General features: G+C 37.9%; 2 protein-coding genes across 2 annotated transcripts; both read right to left on the bottom strand.

Annotated features, from left to right (window-relative positions):
* Positions 1–6,178: 6,178 nt before the first annotated feature.
* On the bottom strand, positions 6,179–7,644 carry LOC121366322. Its single transcript, XM_041490813.1, has one exon. It carries the CDS (start codon positions 7,589–7,591, stop codon positions 6,935–6,937), a length of 657 nt encoding a protein of 218 aa, XP_041346747.1. The 5' UTR covers positions 7,592–7,644; the 3' UTR covers positions 6,179–6,934.
* A 64-nt stretch (positions 7,645–7,708) lies between these two features.
* LOC121366320 lies at positions 7,709–8,815 on the bottom strand. The gene has a single exon (XM_041490810.1). The coding sequence runs from the start codon at positions 8,813–8,815 to the stop codon at positions 7,709–7,711; it is 1,107 nt and encodes a 368-aa protein (XP_041346744.1).
* Between the last annotated feature and the right edge of the window lie 2,866 nt (positions 8,816–11,681).

Here is an 11,681-nt window from a genome sequence, read left to right as displayed (position 1 = left end):
TACAGACAAACATGGCGATTATCAAAAAGTTGTCAAGGAAGTTGAAAGAACCATTATGAATAATGAATTGGGTACAGATCACGTGAACGGAACAGCTGACGGTTGGACTATACCAATTCAAATCCCATAGGCGACCATGTTAACGTTTGTGTTTAAAAACACTATATGCAATATATCAACCAAACTGTGACCCATAAATATCAGTACTACAACCCCTACCTCAAAGTATTAACTGCAGAAAATGGTACCTTTCATCGCTCATTTTCGGTATAACCAGATGTTTCTGCAACACCCCTAGTTTCGCACAAAATTTTAGTACTTTTTTTTTACAGGTACCCCATACATGTTCCAAGCACAAGGCTACTTGACACGGTGGTACTACATCAAATAAAATTGCATACATTTTTAGCCCAGATGAAACTAATTTTTTTTACAACCAACACACTCACATTTATAACCAATCACAGGACTTGTGGTGTTAACTTCTCTATCAAAAGTTCGGTACCACCTCGAACTTCGACCCAGCCGGAAATTAATTGGTATAGTGTAACCTATACTGATAACATACATGTTTCAAAAGGTGGTGAATCATGTGTTTTTATGACAACCAGGATCTGGTGTCTTCTGACATAAACTGACAACCTCACTGAAACTGTTGTTTCTACAGTGCAACCTAATTTAATGTACACCTCACAAAACACATGTATTTGTACAGTTTTGTACAAATGCAATATGTCATATTTGAACAAATTTTTTTTTTTAAAATAATACTCCTGAAGATATTTATTGTCAGATGTGTGTGTGTGCTCAGCTATATATGTAGAGACAGCATGGCTATTCAGAGTACCTCAACTCCTTAAACTTATTCCATTGAAACACATGTACTTGACTGACCCCTAGATTATGAAGACCTCAATAGGCACATCAAAGAAATATCAGTATTAAAAAATACAATGTCTGAGGAAGGAAAAAACCAACATGACTGCATCTGTATGAAGTAATGACTTAATGTCCTGCACATCACTGTTGGAAGAAAATCCTGTATGCTGAGTGTGGGCATCTTCAAGTTACCATGTGCGGGAATTTCAAATCCATCAGCTATGCAGATTTTCAAATTGGACCATCAAAACCATTGGCAGCCACCAATATTCCTGACCATATTTTATGTATACCCTACTGTAGTTGGAGGTTTTAAAAATTTGTGATATCTGGAATTATCATGCAGCTTTCGCATATTTATTTTTGATTCATTACTAAAAAACCCTGTTTTTAAGTGACATAATTACCCGAACATCTATTTTATTGCATTATTTTCTAATCCTGATCAATACAATATGTATATTGGATGTATTCCTACAATCTGTAATCCAGCATATCATTTAGCTATTAACATTGGATAATACAGCATTAACAATAAAATAAATCATCAAATTACACCAAGGTAGATAATCAAATCTGGAAAAATTGGTTCCAAATCTAGTATACACTTAAAATACACTTCATGGGAGCAAACTAAGTGATTATTTTTAAAAAAAGATTTGATCTGGAGACCTAAAGATATGTTTAACAAGCTTATTGTTATGTATAAATGAGAACAGAAGGCACAATAGTCACAAATTTTTTAATTATGGCTTTGGTAAAAAAATTCTTCAAAGTAAAAAAATGTTTCCCCTAAGACTACAAATTTGTGTAAAATATGACTTAGCACCCTATAAATATGCCAAAAGGACAATAAAAATCAAGGTCTTTAAAAAGTTAAGCTATCAGAAGTACACACATGAAACATTAACTATGTTTATAGAAGTTAAAGACATTATCCCAATATTGGCACATGTTATTTTTAATATAAAAATAAATTGCTATTAAAATCTAAGTTCAGACTGCCTAGATATATTAACATATTTAAGAGCAGTTGTATATGGCAAGTCAAACACCATGTAAATAAGAACATTCAAATCTGTATAGTATGAATTATAGGCCAAAACCAACTTTTCCTCAGTGCTAATTTTTGTTCAAACTCCATTCAGAGCTATGTACAGTAATTATTGTCAAGGTCAAGGTCATTGTGAACTTGCATGGCCGAGTGACGGCTAATTAATCAAATAGTGTAGTTTAATTTAATTAAATCACAAAAATCATAATCTTTTTTATTATGCACTGAATATGTGCTATAGGTTGGACTATACCAATTCAAATCCCATAGGCGACCAAGTTAACGTTTGTGTTTAAAAACACTATATGCAATATATCAACGAAACTATGACCCATAAATATCAGTACTACAACCCCTACCTTAAAGTATTAACTACATAAAATGGTACCTTTCATGGCTCATTTTCGGTATAACCAGATGTTTCTACAACACCCCTAGTTTCGCACAAAATTTGAGTACTTTTTTTTACAGGTACCCCATACATGTTCCAAGCACACGGCTACTTGACACGGTGGTACTACATCAAATAAAATTGAATACATTTGTAGCCCAGATAAAACTAGTTTTTTTTACAACCGACACACTCACATTTATAACCAATCACAGGACTTGTGGTGTTAACTTCTCGGTGCACCTCGAACTTCGACACAGCCGGAAATTAATTGGTTTTGTGCTACCATTATCGTTAACACAGTAATGGAAGGCCCAGGGCCGAGTTAAGCCAGACCAAGCAAAAAAACGTCCAGTAGACTGGTTTATGCGCTTCACGATAAACTAAATGACCACGTTGGGAACCAATATAATAGTTCCCGAACGACAGCGAAACGTTTGGTGGCTGAACTGGGAGCAGGTGTCCTGTGATATATACTTCTCACAAAAGTTAAGGCCAAACAAAAGAAATTTTATTTTACTTACCTACCCTAACTTTTCCAGCTTATGTACTCGGAACAACACATATTATTCTGGTTGGCCAATGATGTATGGAAATTAAGTATTATTTGCCAATAAGAATATTAGATATGTGTACAGATGATTCTGACTAGAAGATAAACTACTCTAAATCTTAATTATATGGGTAGCAAGTAAGCAATTTTCAAAAGAGGTTTTTCATACAGTAAAATGGAAACTATAATTGGGGGTGGGGAGAACGCTTAAATGTATTAGGTATAAAATTCTTACATAAGTTAGAAGAAATGATTCTGCTAAATATAGAACCACAGCTACTTGAAAATGAAAAATATCTTGAAACATTGGTCAACGAGAAAATCTGCAGTTATGGGCAGAATTGTTAGTAAAACTATTAGTATTCTAAAAATAACATTTACTAATTTTGTTACCAAATCCAGCATTGATATTGTTAAAACAAATAAATAAATGCTTTTCAAATTTTTTTTATGCCAAATAAATCAGATAACATAAAACGAGAAGACGTATTGCAAGTTTATGAGATTGGTGTAATTAAAATGCTATAGACATCATACATTTTACAACAGCGCTAACATTAACATGAGTAAGACTTTTTCTATCTGGCCCAGTGGTAAAGCGCCAGCCAGATGCGCGGTCGGTCTAGCATCGATCCCCGTCGGTGGACCCACTGGGCTATTTCTCGTTCCAGCCAGAGCTCCACAACTGGTGTAACAAAGGCCGTGGTATGTACTATCCTGTCTGTGGGATGGTACATATAAAAGATCTCTTGCTACTAATCGAAAAGAGTAGCCCATGAAGTGGCGACAGCGGGTTTCCTCTCTCAATATCTGTGTGGCCCTTTACAATATGTCTGATGCCATATAATCGTAAATAAAATGTGCTGAGTGCGTCGTTAAATAAAACATTTCCTTCCTTTCTTTTCTATCAAACTCCAAATGGACAAAACTTTTTTAGTCTGTGTTATATTATCAAGTCATTTATGTTGTTTTACAAGTCAAGTTGGTGAAAGCGAAGCGCCTTGTTGTAAATTACTGCGTTTGTTTACACTGTGCGTAACGAGTTGGTATAGGAGCTGACGTCACTTCGCCCCAAGCTAGAGTACCAGACACGTATATTTGGAAATCAGTTTTATCGTCTTTATTAATTAAGTTTTAACGTTTATTATTATTGTTAACATGTATTCTGTATTGCTGACATAGAAGACGCGGATCCGGAAGTTTTTTAACAGCGGAGGCCCAAAACCCGTTGTTGCTTTTGAACAGGTGGATGGGATAAAAAAACACCCACCCATATCTGGTGTGTATTCTGTATTGTTGTTATTTTGGGTGTGTATTGTTTGACAAAATAGAGGGGGGGGGGGGGGGGGGGGGGGGGGGGGGGGGGGGGGGGGGGGGGGGCGTGCAACTTAGATTCCCCACCTGAATCCGCGCCTGAATTGTTTATTAACTTATGTTTCCAAATTGTTTCTTAAATATAGGTCATACTACGCTAGAAAGGTGGAAAAGAACACTATAGAGTGATGCTTTTGTTATGCAAATAGCCTTAGTTAGTTATAGGAGAACAAAACTGCATTCACAACATACATAGATTTTTGTAAAATGGAAATAAGTCAACTTCGTGCATTTTAGATGATGAATTGTATATAAAACCTGTCGGGATTTGGGTTTGTTTTCATGCAAATGTAAAGAAAAGAAGGACTGAATAGGAATTAAACGTATCATTTGCAAAAACCTTAGGATGTAAACAATTGAACAGTACTATAGTAATAAAATTATTAATTATGAGATATACGGTTTGCGCATTGATTAATTATTCATCGGCTATTTGATAATTATATTTCATTAGTCTGGCACGTAGACTTAGAGAACATCCATAGGTGTACGTGCTTCCATTTTTGTAGGGGGTGGGGTGGGGGGTGGGGGCAGGCTGGCTTTTGTTTGACCGAATGAAACGAAAATGCCCGAATCTAGATAACAACTTTTATTCATATTAGCATTACTACCAAACAGCTATATAGGGTTGCAAACGAATCACTGCGCACTTTTACATGGATTTTGAACTAATTTTGAGGGTAGAATGATGGAAATACATGGTAAAAAGGTCTAAGGTTAGTATTTCCCCGAATATCTCTGTCGTTTTTTGCCCTAATAATAATAATAATAGATTAACAGTTTCTCCCTAGGGCTTAATAGTCTAAATTTAATTGTAAATATTTATTTGTTTTAGACTAGCCCATTCTAAATTTGCGCCCACTAATAATTTATTAAGCCTTTTCTTACAATAAATTACCATAACTTTTAAATAAAAAATTTGACTGGCCCTAGTAATTTTAGATCTCCACTCCCCATTTTATAAATTATCTAAACTGACCCATTAAAGAAAATTAATCCATCCCAGGCCACACCACTGGCCTTGACAGAGCTGTGGCCTGAGAAGGATGTGCCCTAATTTGATGTTTTGCCCACTCCCACCCACCCACACACACCCTGTCCCGTTTAGCAAGCTTATGAGGAAACCCAAGGGATCTTTCATATGTACTTTCCCAAGTCAAGAGGAATCAACCACCTCCTCCCCACCCCAACCACCACCACCAGTTTTGGGGGAAATCTTTGAATTCAGGTAAAAATTAGCTGGCCTGAAACTTTTTCATCATGTATTCCCATCATTCTACCTACAATATTATTAATTTTGTAATCAATGTAAAAAAAAAAACCCCCACAAAAAAACCTACAAAACAACCCCCCACTCCCCCGCAATTTTTTTTTTTTTTTAAATTAGTCATTCGTTTGCAACCCAATATATATGTTTGGTAACCATGCTAATATGAATAAATGTTGTTATCCAGATTCGTGCATTTTCATTTAATTCGAACAAAACCCAGCCTGCCCCCTCCACCCCCTACACATATGGGATCCCGTACGCCCCTGTAACAACACATCGCACATCTACTAGTCGTGGAACGCTGTTTAGGGCGGGGGTAAATCCAACCAGTCCGCCGATGACGGAACTCAGTCCTGCCCCTTACCTTTGATCATTCAAAAAATCTTATAGTTAACTTCTGTGTTAAATATTGATATTAGTATATCATCGAGGTTCTTAAAACTCTCTCAATGCATCAGTTTTTGTTTCAAAAACTGTGTTAAATAAAAAAAAATCTGACATCATTCATTTTGATGCCATAAAATTTTCAAAAACAAATTATGATGTTTTTTAAATAATGGCTGTTGAAGACAAATGTAAAAAACCCAAAAACATAATATATAAAAAATGAGTGTTATTACTGTATGAATCTAACTAGAGCAGCTAAATAAAAACAAGGAAACTTTAGTTATTTATTATGTAAGCAGTTATTCAATACTAGCAGGTACATGTACAAACATTTTACATTGCTTTACTGATTATAAAGTTGGATATATAAGCAACAGAAAGTATAGAATCGGTTGTATATATTGATCCCTTTACACTGGTGTGAAAAATAATTTATTCAGTAATTAACCTACAGCTTAACACACTGGGAATGACGTCACGAAATGGCACAGCAGAATGTAAAATTTTGTTTAAGTCAGACTGGAACACACATTATAATCATTTGTCTCTGACATCTTTCAGTTAATCACAAGCAATGTCTTCATAGATTTTATAATCTATTGTTCACTGAAATTAACACTACCAATTACGTACAAGTAACTGAATAAGCGTAAAAGCTAATGTTATATACAAGTGTTATTTTGCATGCATTAGATACACCAAAGCTCTTTTGTTAAGTACTATTCTGCTTAGACATGTGTTATTCTGTATTAACCTAAAATGATGACATGCACGAGATATGAGATTGTTTATGTAATATGGTGCAATGAATTGCACCTACTGGTAATTGTCATGGAGACTTTCCACATTATTGGTTTGAATAATGAACCGTTATAAGCGCTATTGAAGACGCCGTTTCTTTATTGAAAGTACTGTGTTATTTCAGTTTGCAAAGGTCATGACATAGGAACTATCATTCAAACACCCTAGTTCAGGCTACATTACTTGTTATTTACTAACAGAAGAATAGTGTTGTTTTAAAGCTCATCACTTGTGCTCAAAGACCTTGATTAAGCCGTCGAGCTCTGCAACGTAGAGTCTTTTTTTCACAGAGTCATAGCATATACCACGCGGCTTTTTAATGTTATCATCAGCTGATAATACATCTTTAATGAACTCTCCGTCAGGGGACACGAGAATCACCTTGTTTTCGTCACATAGTGTGAGATATATGTTTCCTTGCACATCACAGTCTAGGCCAGCTGGATCTTCTGTCGGGTATTTCCACAACACTTCTCTTTTCTGGGTCACACACAGCAGACAGTCATCTTTGTGCGACACTAGGATATTGCAAGTGGGTGTTATTGCTTGGTACCATGGATCGCTTATATATGGTTTACCATCATTAGAAATATCCATGTTTCTGACCATACCACCATCAATGTCGATAATTGATAATCCTTGATTGTAGCCAATGACCAGTCGGGTTTCGGGTGCAGAGTGGGTCCTTGCCCTAATAACCCCATTGCCCCGATTATATTTTCCTGTGTCTATAGTGGTGTGAATACTTAAGCCATTATTCACATTTATTATGTACAGCGTTTGACAGCCAAAAGCTGAGAGAAGTATCTGGGTTTCGTTTATTTTCTCTATTCTTCCTATAGAAATTGGTGACGTTTCATTAATAACTAGTCTACAGCTCATCTCTCGGTCTTTATACGTATCGAACCAAAATGCCTTCACGCAGCAGTTGTTTCCGTCAGTTTCCGTCTCTACAATTTCTTCCATGATAATGAAAAGTCAAACATGTGCTGAGGTCTTTTATACTGTCTGATATCTTACAACGTCTGCTTCTTGAATCCACGAATTGTACTTCTTAGGCCAGTGAAGCCATTTGACCAACACTTCTTTCTGTTTGTTACGAGTTCTCCTTTTCACAATGTCTTGGATACGGTACAGTTGATCAGGATTCTCAGTCACCTTTTGAAGTTCAGCTGCATAGAATGTCCCTTCGATGGCATCACCACCCCAGTCCTTTAATATATACAAGTCTTTACCTTGAGACCAGTACCTTTTCTCAATGGTAAATATTTCGCCAGACCATTTCTCTTGGTATTCCCGATCAAAGGTGCCCCGAATATGACGGACTCGTACTTTATCACCTATGTTAAATGTAAACTTCTTTTTGTGGGTTGCCTTTTTAGGTTTGATCAGGTACTGAGACAGACGGACCTCTTCTTCGTTCGTTTGGTTGACACTGGCTGGTGTTTGACCTAACATTCGATGCTTGGTGTGGTTATAGCTAAAGACGACTTTCTCTAGAACATCCGTGTACTTGTAAGTAAAGTTGTTTAACATGTAGCGATAGAGACGCATTTTGATGGTTTTAATGACCCGTTCGGCATAACTTGCTTTGGTTTCATTGAGAGCAAACAGCTGCGTTATGCCATGCGATTTCAGCAATGCTTTGACCTTATGGTTCTTGTATTCTGACCCTGAATCGGACTGAAACAGTTTGGGTTTTCTGGACTCTAATTTCCAGAATTCTGTCAACGTCTCTACCATGTCGTTCCCCGTTTTCGACTTGAGTGGTAGCACCCACAAGTACCTGGAGAACAGATCAATGATCACCATGAGGTATCTCACCCCGTCATTGTATTTAGCCAAACTGACCATATCCATTAGATCGGATTGCCAGTGACTGTCTAACCCTTCCACAACATAGGTATTACGTGGAAACTTTCGCCTCACTTGATGTGTCATGGTATAGGTCTCTTGACCTTTCAACCATGATTTAATACGTGTCAGAGGAATTTTAAATTTACCCTCTGCTTTAACAGCTTGATACAGTTTACTAGGACCTGCATAACTCCCAGGATGTTTTACATCGTAGTAAATAGACTCTAGGTACCTTTCCCACCGAGACATGGTTCTCAACTGGCCTACAGGTCACAAAGTCATGCTATTTATAAATAACGGAAGAATACAACACTAAATTGTATTACTAAACAACAAAAATGTAGTACATAAAATATATGACAAAACATACAGTTATGTCAAAAACATTAAAGTGTCTCACACGTGTTTGAAACAGTTAATGTCTCAACACGTTATTGTTCTAAGTAGATCAGGGTCGGGTCAGTAGGACGTTGCACACGGTACAGTAGGCCAGTCTAAGTAGGTCAAGGTCAGTCTAAGTAGGTCAGGGCCGGTCTAAGTAGGTCACGGCCGAGTCAGTAGGACGTTGCACACGGTACAGTAGTCCGTGAAGTCATCAAGGTCAAGGCTAGTCTAAGTAGGTCAGGGTCAGTAAGACGAGGTCACGGCACAAGGCCGTGACGTCATCAAGGTCAAGGTCACGGAAAGTAGGTCATGGCGCCATATAGGCCCTGATACTACTGAAATTGTAGAGCCGTTTTCGGCGAGCGAATGACAATGAAACCGTATCTAGCCTTTTTATACTCTTTCGTGCTAGTCTAAGTAGGTCAGGGGCCGGTCTAAGTAGGTCAGGGCCGGGTCAGTAGGACGTTGCACACGGTACAGTAGTCCGTGACGTCATCAAGGTCAAGGCCAGTCTAAGTAGGTCAGGGCCAGTAGGACGAGGACGTCATCAAGGTCAAGGTCACGGAAAGTAGGTCATGGCGCCCGGCAGGACGAGGTCACGTGACGTCATCAAGGTCAAGGTCACGGAAAGTAGGTCATGATTCTCAACAGGCCCTAATACTACTCCGAACATTGGCGTCTTCGGACTAATGGTTTAGAGACGGGGCCGTCCGAATGGTATAAAAGCACGAACGTAACGGCGAATGTCTCAGAAGAGTTGCAGCCACCGACGAAGAAAGAGCTCTACATGCAAATCATGCAAAGAAACGCATTCAAGAGAAAACTACCAGGCATACCCGCCTACGAAAGTGACGACGAAGAAGATGATGAGGTAGAACCCTATCTGAAAAAAGTCAAGAGAATGCAGTCTTGCGATACGTGTGGTCTGGTCTTTAAAGACGGAAGCGACTTGCAGCGACACGTGAAAACGTGCGAAGAGGGAAATGAAAAAGAAGAAGAGCCGTCGCCCGACCTGGAAAACGAAGGCATTCGTCTCATGGTGGAACGTGTATTCGACATCAATCGTGACTATCTCCAAAGCAAGAGGAAACGCTACGAAGAAAAAAACATGTCCCAAGATGCCATTGAAAGAAACATGAAGACATTGCAATGGAAGTTATTTAAAGACACGTACTCTCGCTTCCTGACCTATATGCATTACTTTGACAAAGGTCCCAACACCAGAAAAAATTTACAGTTTGTGAATCCAGACAAAGATGTGAGACCACAGATTCGTTCTAAATTAAATCAGTATCGTTCATGGATCGGCGAATATTTGGATGAACAAGACGACGACGATACCGACGATGAGGAGGACGACGATGATGAAGAGAAATGAACACTCATATTATTCACATGTCGCCCTTAAGGCCTCTCGATGTAACCCAGTGTGTGTCCATTTTATATATGTGTCAGTGATTTGTAATTTAGAAATAAATGAAAAACCAAACCATTGCGTTTGTTTTTTGAGTTTTTTACTCTATGACTAGATTTGTGATTGAATATTTCTACCGCTACTTTATAGTAGCAAGAGCTGTGTGTACAAGACAGAACATACCACGATCTTTGATATACCAGACATAATACACTAGTTGGCTATAGCTTAATGGGCCACCGACGGGGATCGATCCTAGATCGACCACTGTATTTACCTATTTGGTAATTAAAAAAGCCCTGTAAAAAGGCTTGTACTCTAGGGAAATACTTGTGTTTAAAATGTAGTTAAAAGATCATAGTTTAGGTCGGAGCGTTCAGTTGCAGTCACGCGTTCTTTCTTCAAAGCAATGGGCTGGGGATCTTTCTCACACACACACACACACACACACACACACACACACACACACACACATTCCTTTCTTCCCTTAACAAACATTCCTTTCTTCTCCTTAACAAATATTCCTTTCTTCTCCTTAACACATATGCCTTTCTTCTTAACAAACATTCCTTTCTTCGAGACAAATATGTCTTTCTTTTCCTATGGCTAAAACAAAATAAAATATTTGTGTTCAATTAATCTTTATTTTACGAGGAAGGAAATGTTTTATTTACTCAACATATTTTATTTATGGTTATACAAGAAAGAAAGAAATGTTTTATTTAACGACGCACTCAACACATTGTATTTACGGTTATACGGACATATGGTTAAGGACCACGCAGATTTTGAGAGAAAACCCGCTGTCGCCACTGCATGGGCTACTCTTCCGATTAGCAGCAAGGGATCCTACACCATCCCACAGACAGGATAGTACATACCGTTGTCCAGTTGTGGAGCATTGGCTGGATATAGCCCAATGGGCCCACCGACGGGGATCGATCCCAGACCTACCGCACATCAAGAGAACACTGAGTTACGTCCCGTCCCCACAGGGTTATTAGAGGCTGCTTGAAAAAAAAATCGTAACATAATAAATAAATAAACAAATAAATAAGTAAGTAAATAAGTAAAATAAAAACAAACTATAAATTATTATTTTGGTTTAAAAAATAATAGAAAAATATAATTTCCCCACATGAGATACGAACAACGTACCCTCAGCGCTGGACGCGAAGTCGTTCGCACTTGACTACTAAAACCATGTTAACAACATTTGTCATTTAAACCGTTATATGTGCGAGCGGCGAAGCGCGGAATGAAGTGACGAAATAGGTTAGTTCATAATAATCTTGTGAATGCGCTATCAGATAGGGT

Source organism: Gigantopelta aegis, unplaced genomic scaffold (genome assembly GCF_016097555.1).
Source record: "Gigantopelta aegis isolate Gae_Host unplaced genomic scaffold, Gae_host_genome ctg5309_pilon_pilon:::debris, whole genome shotgun sequence".
NCBI lineage: Eukaryota > Metazoa > Mollusca > Gastropoda > Neomphalida > Peltospiridae > Gigantopelta > Gigantopelta aegis.
The sequence above is the reverse complement of the archived record's forward strand: the minus strand, read 5'-3'. Positions and strand labels throughout refer to the sequence as shown.

Bases quoted from the DNA above. Each gene is read 5' to 3' on its own strand.
- LOC121366320 (XM_041490810.1), bottom strand. From the start codon at position 8,815: ATGTCTCGGTGGGAAAGGTACCTAGAGTCTATTTACTACGATGTAAAA.
- LOC121366322 (XM_041490813.1), bottom strand. From the start codon at position 7,591: ATGAGCTGTAGACTAGTTATTAATGAAACGTCACCAATTTCTATAGGA.